This window comes from Grus americana, chromosome 2 (assembly GCF_028858705.1).
Source record: "Grus americana isolate bGruAme1 chromosome 2, bGruAme1.mat, whole genome shotgun sequence".
NCBI lineage: Eukaryota > Metazoa > Chordata > Aves > Gruiformes > Gruidae > Grus > Grus americana.
The window spans coordinates 68,257,537-68,276,097 of record NC_072853.1 but is presented as its reverse complement, the minus strand read 5'-3'; the positions used below and the strand labels follow the sequence as shown (position 1 = coordinate 68,276,097).

Genomic DNA, 18,561 nt, shown 5'->3' with positions numbered 1-18,561 from the left:
AGTGCTGAGCCTGAGCTAATATACCCCGCTGAGGGACTTAGCTGTGGCGCAGAGCTCTGGCAGAATATCTCCTGTTATTGTAAGAATTGCTTGTTAAACTCTATACATGTTGTTGACATAGCAGCAGCGTTTTGAAGCACTGACTAATGCTTCCACAGCTGTAGGTAGTATCAGGCACTTGGTTATTATTAGGAAAGTTGCCAACATATTAGCAATGTTTGTATGCACAGTTACTATAGCCAAAGGTACTCTTTGTTGTTAGGCACCACTGTTAGAAATATTCTTAAAATGTCTTAGATCTCCCATTACTGTAGCCCCAGCTGACTGTGGAAGCTAACAGCATTGGCAAAAAGCTGCTTAGAAATTATAAGCAACACCCATATGCCAGCATTCGTTGCTAAGTGAAATAAATTGTTACTAGCACCGCCAAGTTGCTGGAACTGCTTGTAACAGCTGTGAACCCCAAAGTAGGTGATTAACGTCAGCTCGAAGCATAGCCGGCTGCCTGACGCAGCTTGTAACACCCGGGAACTCTGAACCGCAGGGCTCCTGACGGCTCCAAGCGTTGCTTACTTCCTGGCAATCAATACATGTCACAGCCGCAAACCCCGAAACGCAGGACTCGCAGCATCTTCTCTTTTGCTGTCTTTGCTTGGCTCTGGTGAAATCTAATTACCAGGATAAAACCTGAGGAATTTTAGAATGTCCGTGTAGTTATTTTTGCTGGTAAATCAGCTCATAAGCTCCATTACATGAAAATATTAAATTTGATTTTTGTAATTTACAGCTGTCCTTGCATTTTCAAGAAAGAAGGGGGCTGGAGTCTCGGTGTGGCTGTACTCTCTATTTATTGCCAGGGGGTGGGGAAGGGCTTTTACGGAACCACTTATAAAATTCTTATCCTGGGAGCAGTTCCATGCTATTTCCTATCTTGGTATAATTGAAAGCAGCCTGAGGATTAGAGATTCAGCTTCCAACGAAGAATTGCCAGAGTTTGTGCCATTATGCCAGCAGCTTCCACCCTCCGCTTGTCGTCTGTGTGGGGAGCTGCAGTGAGTATAGGAAGACTTAATAATAAAACATAAACTTTTAAAGACGTTGATCTGTATGCATATATATGGTCAGTGCATAGGCCAGGTGTCCTACGGTATTTAATATGTCATGTTGCTGTATAGGAGTTCTAAGGCATGCAAGTAACAATAACATCTCTAACATTACCAATGAGGTACGCAAAATTACTGATTAATCCAGGATTGTAAGAGGCCAAAACTCAGTATTTAGTCATGAACATCTACTTTTTTGTTAGCAGAAGGAATATTTCCACTGTCTCTTCCAAAATTGTGTTTACTAGTCTTTGGACTGCTACACAACTGTACTCAGATCTTGAAATCCTGACTTTCTCATTAAATACAAGTATTGTTTTATTATGATAATAAGCACACTGTATTGCTCTGGTATTTAAAATGGCATTGGTCATGAGTTCTTGTGAACTTTTACCAAGCCAGTAGTTTATTCACTCTTTTTCTACGCAAGAACTATGCAGTATAAAATGAAATGTGGAAGAAACAGGTTCAGAACAGAGCAGAAAAGATGGTTTCTCAAGTAAAGTATGATTACGCTGTGGATCTCTTTGCTGTAGATTATTATGCAGGCCAAAAATTAGAACTTCGAAAAGTAGCTGAACTAGATAAATTGATGGGGAAAAAAAAAAAAAAAGCATGAGGAATATGAAATGCAAAGACATCGCAAAGATAGGCTGAGAGAGTTGGGGTTGTTCAGCCTGGAGAAGAGAAGGCTCCGGGGAGATCTAGTTGCGGCCTTCCAGTACCTGAAGGGGCCTACAGGAAAGATGGTGAGAGACTGTTTATCAGGGAGTGTAGTGACAGGACAAGGGGTAATGGGTTTAAGCTGAAGGAGGGTCGATTTAGATTACATGTTAGAAAGAAATTCTTTACTGTGAGGGTGGTGAGGCACTGGAAGAGGTTGCCCAAAGAAGCTGTGGCTGCCCCATCCCTGGAAGTGTTCAAGGCCAGGTTGGATGGGGCTTTGGGCAATGTGGTCTAGTGGAGGGTGTCCCTGCCCATGGCAGGGGGGTTGGAACTAGATGGTCTTTAAGGTCCGTTCCACCCAAACCATTCTATGATTCTATGATCCAAAGAAATCTGAGCCACACGTTTCTGGAGGTTGGGAGTTTCCTTTGAGAATGTCTCTAACAGTGGCTGGGAGCAGATGTCTAGGAAAGAGCAGGTGCAGAGGTGAAGGAAACACCGGTGTAGATCTTTGCTTTGACCTGGTGTGGCCATTCCGCTGTGATATGTCTTTAAGCTTTTTGAAGCAGAGCGTGCAGCTCAGGCACAGTGGACCACAGCGTAGGTGTTTGCCTTCCTTTGTGAACAACCTGATCGAATAAATTTCAATGAATAAATTTGAATGTTGTGTGGATTTTTCCCATTCATCTCCTCAGACTGTCGGATCTCAAGCTTCATGAAGAGGAGTGAAGTGATAACAAATTTATGGATGATTATCTTGGGTGAAATCTAAAGCTACTCTCTTATCTGCAGTTCTTTGATGGATGGCAGTTTCCGAGTGCAGAAGCAATGAGATAACTGCATTTGTAGGATTTGTGAATTTGCATTTGTGAAATCATGTATTGGAATTATGTGACTCAGATAACACTGTTTTTTCAATGACAGCCATCTAAATAATGAGACAGTAAGCTGGCTACCTGAGCCTGAAATACTGCACAGTAACTGCATATACAGAAACAATACACAGGATTGAGGTTGTACACTGTTAGTTCAGATTTAGCAAAGATATTTTCTGTATAACTGTGTATGAATAATAGGGCTAGGGGGCATCGTTCATACGGAATAATGTGTTTGCTCTGCTATCAATTTGTTGGCAAAGAGGAAAATAGAGGGATACACCATACATATTATTTTGCTTTAGTGCTTTAACTTGCAACTGCACCTTAGTGGTTTTTAAAAGTCATCTTTATGACTGTTTTATTTCACTGGTTTTATTTTTGTGTTTTAACTTATTTTTTCAAAAATATTTTCAGAAGATGACAAGCATGGAATTTAAATACACATGTAGGCATTTAAAAATGTATTACTTAGTAATTAGACTACAGGGGTTGATACTGGGGCCAGTTCTGTTCAACATCTTCATTAATGTCTTGGAGGATGGGGCAGGGCACACCCTCAGCAGATTTGCAGGTATAACAAAAGGATTGATTGATACACCAGAAGGTTGTGCTGCCATTCAGTGGCATGTTGACAGGATGGAGACCTTGGCCAGCAGGAATCTCCTCAAGCAGAGCGAAGGGAAATGCCAGGTCTTGCCCTTGGGGAGGAAGAAACCTTGGGCACCCACCCATACAGGCTGGGGGATGTTTGGCTGGAAAGCAGCTTTGCGGTAGAGGCCCCAGGGCTTCTGGTGGACACCAAGTGGAACATGAGCCAGCAAAGTGCTCTTGCAGCATAAACAGCCAGCAGCACCTGGGTTACACTAGGGAGAGCATCGCCACTGAGTGAAAGGAGGTGTTTGAGTCTTCTCCTCTGCTTAGTTCTGGCTAGAGCATGTCTGGAGTGGTGTGTCCAGGTCCGGGCTCCCCAGAACAGGGGACACGTGGATATACTGGAGCAAGTCTAGCAAAGGGCCACTGTGAATGATGAAAGGATCTCGTATGAGGAGAGCCTGAGAGAGTTAGGATCATTTAGCCTGGAGAAGAGAAGGCTCAAGGGAGATCTTGTATATCTATAAATATGTGTATATATCTTATATTGTATAAAATACTTAGGATTTTGGTTTAATACTTCCATTTTATTAGAATGAAGACAATATTTTTCATTACAAACAACTTCATTTCCAGGAATCAAAAATAGGCATAGGTTGCACACTTGCAACAGGCTGTAGTTATGAGTTGCAGTCATGCTCAACAGAGGCAGCTTGTGCGTGCCGCTAGAGTGAGGTTTGGATGAAAGCTCCGAGACGCAGAGGTGCCGTGGGGGCTGCCTGCCTTGCCTCTGTGCCAGGACATGGGGGCAGGCTGCCCTCTGGTATCTGCTCCTTCCCTGACCGGTGGTCCTTGGCAGCTGTGGGGCAGGGGCTAGGGAGACGGATCGCTGCAGGAGGGAAGCAAGGGGCAGATCAGCAGGGGCAGGCACCACTTTCTCCAGCCCCTTGAGTTGTTGGGATGCTTGTTCTAGCCTCACCTTTCTACCCCACTTCCTCCGGGAACAGCTTTCCTCCTCCAAGCAGCTCAAGAGGAGGTGAGTTGAGGTTACGTCAGGGCGAGAAGGATGGCTGTTTTGTGCCTCTGTATCGCGGGTCTCAAGAAAGAGGCAAATGTTGTGTATTGCATGAGAAAGGGGAAAGGTAGGAAGTCATAAAGGGGTTGCATGTCTATTCGCAACCTCATACCCCCCCAAAACTGTAGTAGCCTTTCAGTCTTTGAAAGCTGTTGTGAAACAGTGCTGTACCTTCCTGAAACAAGCACCCAGAAACCCAGAAATACCTGGAAGCTGTAATACTCCTTTTGGAGTGGTTACCCTCCCCTGCCTCCTCCTGACCAGCTCACTTCCAGCCACCTCACTAAATTGAGTTCTGCAGGCTCAGAACTTGAATAAATGCATGGTTTTACTGGCAGTGAGAGATAGAGGCTGTCAACATAGACAAATTATGTATATTGATCTTTATGTGTAGTTTATGAGTTCTCAATAACATCAATAAGTAATAGCATCATAATATCTGAATCATTACATCCTCTATGTGAATACAGACAAAATCCTTTCCATCAGCAATGGGGCCATTCCATTTTCATTTGATCAATAACTTGAAAAGAGGCATCACTTTAACACAAAAGGACTTGAAACAGCTATGATTTGAATGACATCCTGACACACCAACATATTTTATAGACAGTGTAGGGAAGGAGAGTATAATACTTCCATATATTTTTCTTTTTTCTGGATTCACTAATTCAGAACATTTCCAAACCATAGGTTTTTGAGGCTTTACTCTGTTTTTCTTTTTGGTTGTGGTTCCTACTGTCTCCAGGGAAACTTCATACCTATGGTGCACCATTTTGTGAAAAGAACAATGAGAAAGCCTTCTACCCATCTGCCTCTCTTCCATCTTTAGCTGGCTGTCATAGGGGGGATAAGTGTGCCTGACTCTCAAATCAAAAATGGATTGGGTTTGGCCGCAGTATCTGTCCAGTATCCTCTTTCCCTCATTTTTGCCACACTGCTTCTGCAAAGCCATTCAGTTCAGTGTAGAAAGGGATGGGTTAAAGTTGTAGTCCCTTGTCTTTGATTTAGTCCTGCAGAGTACATTTCCTGTTATATTTCAGTTGCGTTGCACTTTTTGGTAAAGCAGAACATGCAGAAAAATGATGACAGAGAGTGAGTGCTTAGCCCTGTGGCTGTTTGTGAGCGTTGCCGTGTCCTGCAGCGGTTGGGATATAGCGGGGGCGCGTAGCATTGGCCTAATCCAACAATAGCAGTGGAAGCTCGGCAGCAGACTTCATTTGGGCTTGTATGTATCGCAGGTCTGCCTGCAGCCTTAGCCCTGGGAGTGTACATCCAAAAGCTGAAAAGGAGCAGGTGCAAGTATACAGGCATTGTTTTGTTTGGCTATTGCTTGAGGTTTAGGGAAAATGAGCTTGCTAGTTATAGAGGGATGTTGTATGAGGATGACATATAACGTGTTTCATGACACTACAAAAAATCAGTGGATCAAATGGCAAGTCTTATTCAACAAAGTAAACAATTGCTCCATAAGTTGCTTTGGGCTGTTTACGTAGACGTGGAAATATTATGCCGTGATGAACAATGTGGTGAGGACAAGGTTAAGAATATTTTGAGACGCTTGACCTGAATCTGCAAGTATTTTTAAGATTGAGAGAAATTACAGTGAAAATTCAGTTACCTTAAACTTTAGTGCTCTGGTACGAATTTTTCCGGACAGTGTACTTGAACATTTTGTGACATCTGTATTTATCTTTTAATATGATTTTTTAAGAATTAGGGCACCAGCAGTTTTACTAACCATTTAGTTTAAACTTTTAAAGAGATGAAATACCTAAATATCCTCAAGGGTTAAGAGGCCGAAGTGTCTTCTAGGTGCCTCCCTACTTCACATGCTTAAATATCTATATAGATTGGAAAAATTGTATGGGATTTATTCGACCAAGTGCAGCGTAGGTGGCTGCATCTGATGCAGTCACTGTAGTCCCCCGTTAGTGCCTACAGTAGTAAGAAGCAGATGCTTCTACGGGATGATCCATCTCACCTCAAGGTTTATCCCAGGCAAGTCAATACAAGTTATGATGTACCAATATAAATCACATCAAACTTGAAACTTTACACTGCTGTAAATATACTGGGAGGTAAAATTCTTCATGTAGACTTAAGGAAAGTCTTAGAAAGCATATGCTATCCTCTACTTACTCTTCTCTGAGGTCCAAGTGACCCAGGTTTTTGGGTGGCTATAGACCTCTGAATTTCATTAGTCAAACACGTGGACTTGTAATTGTGCAGCTGGTTAGATGCTTGTGTTTGCATATATCAGCCCCAGTACTCACAAAGCCAGGCTTTCAGGAGATTATAAATAAAGCCAAGATTCCTCCTGTTCACTGCATCTGTCCACTGTGTCTGTCCATGTTTTGGTTTGGTTTGTTCATCTCTTTTTTTCCTGCAGTGTGTCTGCCTTTTTCTCTGTTCTAAACAGCACCTCTTCTGTTCTCTCTTGTCATTTGTCCTCCTATCTCATGGTCTCTTATCCAGTTCTTGCGCTGTTGCTTATTTCCTGCAAGGGTTTCCTCCCTGCTTTTTATCTTCAGAGCCTTGTTTTGGAGTGGGTCAAGAGGTTGTATTCAAGCTGGCCGCCTTCTGATCACTCCTTATCTGTACTCTGGGACGTGCTTTTCTGCTCAGACTAATCTGAATCTCTCTACAAGGGGAAAATCAGGAGTCCAAGAAGCTGGAGAATAGATACACTATTGCTATGGTAGAAACAACAGCTGGTGATTCCAGTAACTTAGGGATAGTAAGCTGGATGAATCTGATAATCAAATTAAGGAGAAAAAAAAAAGTAAAAAAAGAAGAAAGAGTGCCCTATTAATTTCTGGGACTTTCTGTGAACTTGCTGCAAAGATACCATACACACATTAGGAAAACTACCTTCATTTTTACTACTGCTGAGAATCACTTGTGGTTTAACTTCTCTTTTGTTACTGGATAAGTGATCAAATATATCAGGAGTCTCAAATCTCAAAGGCAGAGTTCTCTTGAGTAGATAAGTGTAAAGGTAAAAAAAACCCAACCAACCAACCCAAACTCATTTGCTGTTCATTTAACAAACTTAACTATTTAACATCAGAGAATTTCTGAATAACCTACTTGTAAAAAAGGCAGTGAATATAGTTAATCTTATGTTGGTTTTCACCCAGATGCACAATACATTAATATAGGTTATTAGTGCATCTCTTGATATGTATTCTTGACAAAGCTGACGTTATTTTAACTGTGGGAGGTACTTCAAAATTCATAGTGAATGTATGTTAGCATGCAGAAAGTATAATTCCTCAGGAAAAGCCATCCAGAAAACCAATTTAATTTCTAAAATCTTTGGCTGAATATTATTTGGTTTATATTTTCTGATCTGGAGTCGCACTGATCACCTTTTCAAAGATGCTTTCCATTTGCCTGCTGTTTGTCCCATCAAGTGTTTGTCCCACGTAGAGGTAGTAAAAATACTAGATGTGTTCACACTTGGCAGGAATATGTCCAAGAGCAGTATTTGAAAAAGACCAAAGGAACTTAGCAGTACCCAAAATAATAGAAGCCAAAGTCAGTAAACTGTTAAAACGAAGTAGACAAAGCCATAAGATATGCGGTTAAAAAAAAAAAGGTCAAAAAAAGGAGCACAAATATGACAACAATTTGGTCAGAAATTTTGTATAAAAATAAATGGCAATTCGAAAAACATGGGATCACAAATGAGAGAGTTGAGAAGAGGCGAGTGACTTTAAAAAATACAACTTAATCGCTGCACATGAGAAGTGAGTAATAAATAATGAATTACATGAGATTGAATTAGGAAAGATGATATTTAAACGAGCCTTCCAAAACTAATAAGCACTACCAAACTCTAATGCATGTACTGAGTTTTCATATATGAGTTCCTTCTCTCAAATCAATATAACTCTTGAAATATTTAAAATTAAACTATATTCTTAAGCACTTTCCTGGCTCCGTGACAAAGATCAAGCACAAAGATACTCCTTGCTTGCGAAAAATTAAGGCTGCATTGGGTTTAGTACTACATACGGATATGGAGTGATTTCAGTTTTTATCTCACCTGGATGGATGTAAGTTATGGAAAATATTGTAAAAAGAGCAGATTGACTATTTTCAGAAATAGATAGGATTGTAGTGACCAGTTTTATGGAGCAAGTGACAAAAAGATAACAAGGTCTAGAGAAAACATTGAGCTTTCAGCCTGCAGGAACTAGGATGATGGCAGCAACTAAGGGAAAATGGTTGAGAGATCTAATTGAAGTGTGCGTAATCTTAAATGGTGTAGATAATGTTAATGCTTTCTACCCAGCATGCATTCTAAGACCAGGGGCAAGTACTGTACTTAAAATCAAATACAGACATAAAGAAACACTTATTAAATTAATAGGAACTGCTGAAGTGACCTGCAAGGCATAGGTATTGAGAAAAACACATTGAGGCAACACTTAGCTGATGTCCTGGAGGCACCGGCACCAGGAGGAAAGGCTCCTGCTTTCTTCCACTTCCTCAGTGACATTCGAGATGGGATTTTTGTTTTGTAACTGTACTCAGACCAAGACTATTTGTCATTTTTTATCTTATAAAAATAGATCTGAATGCCTCCTAAGATATTTTTATTTTACAGCAACTCATAGATTAGAAACCACAAAATACAGCTTTAAGCTGACAAGCAGTGTTGTGATTTAGATTGTCTGAATATATCCGCATGAACATTTAATAGTTGCATATGTTACTAAAAGTTTTTGTACATGTAGCTTTCTATCTACAGCATCTTGTTAAAATCTGTATTGACTGCAGATAAAGAAAACCATTAAGTATGTGTGATCTTGCTTCTTTCTTAGAGGAGGATCAACGACACATTTGACATTTTAGTGGCAAATATAATCCTAATTGTGATTGGCATTTCCGCTGAAGGTTTTTAGTGGCAATGTAACCCAAGTTGCCCTTGCTGCTGGGCAAGCAGTACTTAATTTGCTGGCAATGTCTGTTGGCAAAGGAAGTTCCCTGATTTTTTATCAGTTTTCATTCCATCATCTCCCCTCCAGCAAACCCTTGATTTCTGTAGCATAACCCCTCTTTATCCATTATTAGAGAAGGTGCGGTTCCAAGCAAACACTGCCGGACTACTCTCTAAACACTTCTGGTGGTGTGTGACTGCAGCATGAAGCTCTGAGATATCAGAAAAGTTACAGAGCTGAAAGAAAAGGCAAATTAGCCCAGGCAGAGTGCAGAATTAGTGGCGGGGTATTGGTCCCAGGACCTGATAAGGCATCTCTGAGCTGTGCTACTCCATGTAGAGTAAACAGCTTCTTTATGTGTCACTACATTTCATAGTGAGGATGTCATCTGTTTTGGCTCCAAAAATCTGGGATTTCTTGCTTAGGTTTGAAACCAGAGAATGAAGAAATAAACAAACCACTAATTCATGATTTAGGGCAGTGCAGAAAACATTTAAGGATTTCAGTAGACATGAGTTAACACAGTGTGCTTTATTTCTTCAGATGCCATACTTGCAGCAAAAGAAATAAAAACCAGAAAAGACAGAATTGGGACTGGATTAGGGTGTCCACTCCACAAAAGAACTGGGGAATTCTCATCTTCAATCTCAACAACGGCTCTTCTTCCTGTTTCTAAGAGAGTGCAGGGTTGATTTGCTCACAAGAACAAGACACCTCATGTTGCACAATTAAGGTATCTTTGTATTGGGGAAATTTTCCCCTCCTTTACATTATTTAGAGGGGGGAAAAATAATAAAACATATTTAAAATCCAAATGTAGACAGAACAGCTGTAGTTTTAACATGTGTTAGCTGGATGAAGTCTGACAAACAAATACTAATAAGAATGATAATAGTTTTGGGCAGCCAGCCAGGAACATGCTGTTGTGAATAGATCTGGAAAGATTTTTTTTTTTTAAATAGGTTATGGCAATATAGCTTGTTTTATCAAAACTGAAATATTGTGCAAAGTTGTTGGTTTTCACTAAATTTTGAGGATAATCTGTTACAGACCAGAGACAAGCGAGCTGGCTAGCAAGACTATGAGTGTAGGAGACTGATTGATTTGGGATAAATAATAATGCTGTGACTGAAGCAGAGCAAGGATTTGAAGCTGAATTCTGGTATAATCCAGGCCAGTAGCCAAATGCTAAGCAACTGAGCCTGACAGACAAAGATATACAACCCACTCTGACAATGCAGTTCCATTTATGAAACTGCTCAAAAGATTTTGTCTTTTATTCTGTTTGGAAATGAAATCAAATTTTTCAGAAACTTCTGCCATTTAATTTCAATGTTCTGGTCAACCTCTAGCTGTAAGCAAAACACCTGTGTTAGGTGTAAAAGATTTGACCTAATATAGATCTGAAAATATTTTCTAGAGAGTTGAAAAAACAATTCATGATTGCCAGATTTATTCCTAGTAACTTTTTTTTTTTTTTGAGATCTGCTTCAAACTGTGATACACCTTTTCAAATAATTGGTCAGAAGAAATATGCAAGGAAAAGGGGATTAGCAGGGTTGGTTTGTTTTTTTTTTTTTTTTCCATTAATAGTGAAAGAATCAAGTCAAGCCAAATGCTGAATTTTGTCTTTTGGATGTGGTAATCTGAGATGCTTCTGCCTCATGTTCAGCTGGCTACCTAGTGAAACACTGTATAAATCACCAAGTCTCTATCAATTCGACTGGTTGCACTGTTTACCACTGAACTGAAGGACGCTCTCCATAACTCCATGATATACTTCCTTGGCATGTCTCAGAAGTAAGGTGAATGTATGAGGTTTGTTAGGCAGTATTTATTAGAACTTAGAATGGATCCCATTACTTGGACTTGAATTTGATCTGTAACTTCATTCTGCTCTGAACACTAATAACTCTTCTATTTTCTGTTCACCTGAAATGTTGTTTAGGAATTCCTTTAACTTATATTTAAATGTAGACTGGGTGGTGTGAACAGGTGGGTGGAAGTTTTAATCCTCTACCCCGAGAAGCAGGTGAAGCAGTAATGTTAATGTCTAGATTGTTCTCATCTTTTTTTTTTTTTTCAGCAGATCTGCTACAATTTTTCAGCTAGTGTTTATCCTCTCCATCTGAAGATGGAGACAAAAATCTGAAGACAAAATATCCCTCAGCTGAGGCTCAATTCAAACACTATTCTTCAACATAACCCACAGATTTTATGGGAGTAGCAAATTTTAACACCAAAAGACAAAACTTCATTGTCTGGTCTGACTTCTTGCATTTAGACATCTGCAGTTCCTACTGAGTCGTGCTGGGAGTTGGTCAGTCCACCCAGGTGGGAAGCAAAGAGGACTGAATGCTCCGTCCTCATGAGCCTATAGGCACACATCTTTCAGCTGAAGTACTTCTCATCTGGCTTTTATTTTATCTGAACCAGTTTCTATCCTCAAAAATATTGATTCATTCAGTAACTAGAATTGCTTCCTGAAATGTCTCCAGAGCAGCATGCAGCTGAATATCAATCTTACTGTGATTGGATTAATTCACTGGAATGCCATCAGCGTGGAGGCGGGTGCCTTCCAACCTTGAGACCAGCTGGAAGTGCTTTTTCTGGAAACTCCCAGGTGCCAAAAGGCAGTCAGTGGAAGCAATTTCAGACACAGAATTAATGAAGGTAACGGCAGATGATATTGGGCAGGAGTATTTGGCAAAACATCTGATTTTAAAAGGAACAGTAGCTCTAATCAGATGTGTAATGTGTTATGGATGATGAAAGGGATGTTCGTCCATGACATCCATTCTTGTCCAGTGTGTTTAATACAATGTGTATTTTTATGTTCCCACTTGGATGAGGCATCCTGCCCATTTACCAGCTAGGGAGCCATCATAGATATTCTCCCAGACTTCTATTTTGCTCTTGCAACTGTCATAATGAAAGCCCATACAGAGTTAACAGAACATTTTTTAATGATCATTAGTTTTATTTGTTATAGCACTGAAGTTTGTCCAATCCCATAAAATCTTCTGAATGTAAGTATGATGGAGTCTCCAGATCTTTCATTCAAGTAAATATTTAAGAGTATTTATGACTGGTAAAAATGTAGCTGATTTACCACTGCTGGAAAAGCATGATTTCTTGTTAATATTTTCTTCTGTAGACCTCCTCCTTTCTTCTTTCAACTTATGTTAGTGCATCACCTGCACTATTTGGGGATCAGGATTAGAGTACAGCTAGTAGGGAAGATTGCCACTTTGATTCCTAGGTCTGGTTCAGAACCAGCTCCTTTACTGTCTGTATATAGACACTTATCACCAGCAGCTGTGCAGGCAAATTGTCAAGAAACATCTTTGTTCCTTGGTCTTTATTACTGTGTGTTGCTTTCACCTGCTTTGAAGATCTATGCAATGCCTCTGTCAATGAAATTGCTGCACTTAGCTTCTTATGTTGGAGTATTTTCCAAATATATGGGTGTTTGCAACCATCTTTGCAATGTTATTTCCACATATCTTTTCTCAAAGTCATCCATCAAAATTGATTTGATGATGCATTTTCTGCTTTGGGATGGGAAGGAGCAGCCTAATAGATCGCTATTTTTACTTTACATGCTATCATGTGTTTCTTAAGGTTCTCTATAATATTCTTCTTGATTATATATCACTATTTTCTTATTTCAAGTACTGTTATTATATTAAAATTTAATCATACCTTGACTAGTGGTAAGATCACGTTCAGTTTGACTGCAGTTCTGGGCAAGTTGGCTTGTATAGTAAGGTTACTATTAATCTTTAAATGGTGAATTAACATTTAACCTAAATCTTTATATTTTGTACATTTTTAATATTTATTACAAAACATCAACACCGTTCAGTTAAAAATGCAATTAATCATTGCGCTTCAATCTATTCTCTGTCTCTGGGCTAAGAGTATATTGTTTCACTTGTTACATGGCATCATCTAATGCTGTCTCAAGAGTTGCAGCAGGCAAATCTTTTAACTCTTCATTATTCATTAGTTTCCATTCTGGTCCTTCTAGCTCCTGGGACCATCAAGTCATCACATGCCCACACTTGAGTATTATTATTGTTGGCACAGGCTTGTCAAAGCGTTAGAGCTCTTGGCCAGGCACACAAAGGAATGGTGTGTGGTGTCACAAGTACGCATTGCTGCAAATCACCATCTTCCTGGGTTTTGTCCTTGTTATTTTCCTGTGACAAGATTCTGTATGTGCAATCCTGTACCATTGTAAGATAATTTTCTACGGAGCTTTCAGACATTCTGCCTTCTTTTTGGAAGTAATGATTTGCATTTTCTTTTTTTGCAGTATTGCTTCCCATCTAAGTATACATGACACGCAATCTTTAGATATGATGATAATAAATGATATCACCAATTGATTGAATCAGCAGTTTATATCCTGTTTATAAATGTTGATTTATCACTGTAATTTAGCTTTCTAGAAAAGACTAGTTTTACAGCAACGGGGGCAGGTTTAAATCTCTAGGGATCATTAATAAAATACTTGTACAAGCCACAGTGCAGAAGCCTAGGAAAATTAAGCTAATCTCTCTGGTGCTCAATAAGCTAATTTTCCCATTTACAAACATGAATCAGTTGTCTTAGCAGATGATGTTTTATTAAAGGGAGATTACCCTCTTACCTAAGGCTGGCTGGCTTGCTCGCTCTTTCCTTCCTTCCTTCCTTCCTTCCTTCCTTCCTTCCTTCCTTCCTTCCTTCCTTCTTTCCTTCTTTCCTTCTTTCCTTCTTTCCTTCTTTCCTTCTTTCCTTCTTTCCTTCTTTCCTTCTTTCCTTCTTTCCTTCTTTCCTTCTTTCTCCCCTCAATGTATAATATTCCATGCACACAGCACATACTTGTGTTTCACAGCCTTCTCCTTTGGAGAGGCAAGTGGTAAGAGTGACACCTCATTCTCAATTTGGGATGGACAAATCCAAATGCTCTGGCACCTCCTGCCAGATGTCAGAGGCCTCCTTCCAGCTGCTGGGGAGTTTGTGGTGGGAGATGCTTCAGATCCTTTAGCCACTTCGCTCCACGGGCCACTCTTTGCTTTATGAAGAGAGTGCAGTTTGCTGCCCTACTGACTTTATGGACCTACAACAACTTTGCCAAGGGTTTATGTTATTAATTTACTTTAGCTAATGCAGTTCTTGTAAATAATGTGACTCCTAAATGGACCTGTTGCCTTAGATTAGGGTAACTGCTTACCCCAGGGATAGATCTGTGCTTTTATTTTTCCAAGACTTCTGTATATTATTACAGTGACAAAATTTAAACATAAATGCTTCCTAGAGATAATAAAACAACCAAACACCAGAAGACCGCTTGCCGTTTCTGGCAGCTTCCCTTCTCTCTGCATTTCTTAGGACTGCAGAGTGGCTTCAGCCTTCCAGCTTCCAACCTCTGGACTTCTATATAGGATATATACACTGTATATAGTGTTTCCTTTTCTAATTTTGTTTCAGCTCTCTAATATCCATCCTCTCTTACATAACTCCTAGTCTTTCCCATTAATTTCATTAGTGTTGCATCCTATTTTCTTGAACAAATGCTAGAGCTAGATGCATCTTGCCATTCCCACTTCTGTACTGACTTTTTTAAAGGGAATGCATTGTTGCATCCCTAAAATGGGAACATGCTTGCTTTAACTTGAAAGCATTTTGGATTGATGTTCTTGCTTTAATCTGCCACACCTCATTTCAGCTTAATATATGGTTATAGAGCTAGCTTTTATTCCCCTTCTGCAGAATTGTTCCTATCTCCACTTTGTTTTAACACTCTATTTAGTGTTGATCGCAACCCTTCCATGGAACTGTATGGATTTTCAACAAAATTAACGTGTTCCTGTTTCAAAAAGTATCATATTTCTGGAGAAAAATTAATTTATTAAAATATATGCCTGACCTCAACACCTCCGTAATAAAATTCTTCTATATATTTTTCAGTTTTTCAGCAAAGCCCACCAGTTCAAATTCCTTAACCTGGCCACCTATCATATTAGGCTGAAGTATTTTTCATTATAGTTGTGTAACATTGTCTCTTCCCTCTTCTCCTTTCCTCTCTGTTGTCAAATTCTACTTTCACTCTCTGTGTGAAGCCAAAGAAATTTCCTTGACTTCTGTGGAATAAAGTTTGGTTGGGTTTTTTTTAATCTGAAAGTAAAATCTGTCTCACTGGCTTTTTCAATTTTGGATAATTTACCAGCCTTTTTTTTTTTTTTTTCTAAGTACAGAAAAAGTCCTACATTTTATGGCCACAAAACTCTTTACCATAAGATACTCTTTTACACGCTAGTGCTATAGGGTCCTTTCTGCATCTTCTTTAATGTTTTGGTTTTCTATTTCCACCAGTTCCTGAATTGTTTTGCTTTGGACCCATTCCAGAACTGTTATTTGTTGCTTCCTTTCTACTCACAGGGTGAGATAAAGCCATTAGCTGCGTTCCTGCTCTGCTTCTCCATTGCTAGCAATGAAGCACAACAGCTTGACTCACTCTTGAGCCAGCTGTATATTTTTATTTTTGAAAAAGTAAAATCTGCATTATTACAAATCTGAGTCTAGGCGTACTGCAAAATGTCAGGATGACCTACGGTGTTACAATTACACTGGTGTAGTTAAATCTCACTAAATAAATCTGCTTTCCAGGTACTCAGATCACAGGCTTGAAATCTGGGCTCTGAGGAAGTTGGTGGAAGCTTTGGCACTAACTTCAGTGGGGTTGGGACTTTGTCTGAAATACCGGCTTGCAGTCAGTCACCCTTTACAGACCTCCCTTGTTCGCTGTGATTTTGCTCCCGCGTGGTCTGTGGGGTATACGACAGGGAGAACGCCACGATAAGCTAAACAGTGTAGAAGTAAATTGACTTCAGGTGATGTACTTGAAAGTCCTGTTACAGTGATTCCTTTCATACTGACTCCCGACTGGAATGACTTCTAGGGTATTAACATTATTGTTTTTCTTTAACACGTGCAGACAAAATGCTCGCAGCTATAGAGGCTCCTCATTACTAACACTTTTTGTCCTTTTGATCAGAAAAATTTGCCATTCAGTCTGTGAACCTGAGTTAGGTGAACCTTGCCAATGTTGCTTGTCACTACTGTTACTTCAGCGGTGCTTTTTACTTCTTTTTCTAAAGGATCAATCAAATTACTTTCGATCCAAAACCATAATAACTTGAAAAGCAAGTCCTTTGCTGTCACCAGGCTGCAAGCAGACAGGCTGCTGAGAGGCATTCCTCTTCATGCTGGATTTCTAAATTCAAATTTTCTCTCTTTTTCGGTCAGAGGTAAAGGTCCTTATTTCCACTTCCATTGTGCAGTGGATGCGTGATGTTTAGCATTACAAGGCTAGACAGAAAAGCTCTGGCTAGATCTACCTGGCAGAGCTTCATTCTTTTTCCCGTGAAATCAGCTCTTCGCAAACTCAGTGCTGATTGCTAAATGTTACGAAGTTCTAAGGGAGCCAAACGATATTGTTTTGGAAAATCAAGACCACAGTATCACAGTACCTCATAGTGTATTTTTTTTTTAATAAAATATAATAAAAGAGCACTTGCTATATTAAAAATATTTTACTTTAGACTTACATGGCATTAGAAGGTCTTTAAAATCCCTTCTAGCTAATGACTGGTAAAGAGAAAGTATCTTCTCTTTCAGAGCGGTAGAGTGTAAACTGTCCAGTTATACACACTTCAAGTTGTTTGGATTTCAGGGCTTTTAATTAATTTAATTAAGGAAAATAAACTATACTGATGCTTAGGAGGTTATAACAATGCAATATGTTCTTTGTGAGTCTAAAATCAGAGAATGAGTCCTGTCTCTGCCAGGATAAATCTAAATTTTATAAACATGAAGAAAAAGTTAGATCTGTTATTTCAGATTAAATTTTTCTATTCTGCATTTCAAAAGAGGGTTTCTAGCCCAAATATACTGAATGCTTGATTGAAGAAAGTGTAAACTTAATACCATGGTTGGATATACTTATATAGGCTTGAATTCACCTGCACTTCCTGACTGTTTATCAAGTTTGAAAGACTTAAAGTAAGTGTATTAGGGTGATTATTTTTCAACAGTCAAACCAATTTGCATTACATTGATACTTTAAAAAATCCTCAACTGCTATGCATGGCTGAAAAAAAAGCTTGAGAAACACATTCCAGGTAAACTTCTGAGCTGCAGCCTTGGCTGCCATAATTATTCTCTCTGCTTCTGGTACCTTTCCTATTACCTGAAGTTAGGAAGAGGTGCTACTAGAGGTTCACCTTCTAATTCAAAGATACATAAAAGTTTGAGGATATTCCCTGAGAACGATTCTCAACTTTTATGAAGAGAATGTAGAAGGAATTTGATGGGGAATTCATCATAGAGATTTACTTAGAGCTTCTTGCTCTGTGCAGTGTGTAAGATGCATGATGTCAAACAGAGGATTTTACACCGCTGACTTTGAAGATTCACTAGTTTAATTTTGCAGCAGGTGGTTTATAGATCTAAGGTATTTTAAAAATCGCTTTTTTACTAAATGAGTAAATGGTGCTGGTAGGATTTCCAAGCTGTATGATGATGAAAATCCTCTACATGACTGCAGTGGGTGGTTTGTGTCTTGTTGCACTGGGAAGAGCAAAGTTTTTCTTCTGGCTGCTAGATGACTTATGGTGACTTTCATTTTTTTTGTTGTTTGATTTTTTTCAGCTCTCATTTGCAGCAACAACCCCAGAGTTGGCTGATAAGAAAAAATATCCTTATTTCTTCCGGACAGTGCCATCTGATAATGCAGTGAATCCAGCAATTTTGAAGTTACTCAAATATTATCAGTGGAAGAGAGTAGGAACTTTAACCCAGGATGTACAAAGGTTCTCTGAGGTAAGATTTGCATAATTTCGAGTACACAAAGACAGCTACCAATATCAGACTTCCAAGGAGCTAGTTCCTCCATTAGTAGCAATTACGTAAAAAGAAATAGACCTACTGTTTCAGTCTTGTTTGGCTTTGTCTTGCTAGGTCACATTTGCTGCACTGAATAAACTTAATTCCCTTCTGGGGCTTATTTGACTGTCTATAGTAAAAGCTACCCATGCTTTCCCTTGACTCTTTTTGTGCACCAAGATCATTGCACACAAGTGCAAAAAAATAACTTTTTTTTTTTTTTGCAAAGGTTCCTTTATATTCTTTTACTTGAAACAGTGTATGATTTTTGAAGAAGGCTTGTATCCTGACATTGGTTCACTTAAAAGAGAGACTAAATCTAATTTCATTGTGTTCCTTTCGTGCTCTGATTTATTATAAGC

At 39.3% G+C, this 18,561-nt stretch overlaps 1 protein-coding gene across 1 annotated transcript in view; it reads left to right on the top strand.

The window, feature by feature from the left end:
- GABBR2 (gamma-aminobutyric acid type B receptor subunit 2) overlaps nucleotides 1–18,561 on the top strand; it is a 488,838-nt gene that overhangs the window by 168,558 nt on the left and 301,719 nt on the right. The window contains exon 3 of the mRNA XM_054817640.1: nucleotides 17,966–18,136. Within this exon, the coding sequence (XP_054673615.1) occupies nucleotides 17,966–18,136 (171 nt within the window). The remainder of the gene's footprint in view (nucleotides 1–17,965; nucleotides 18,137–18,561) is intronic.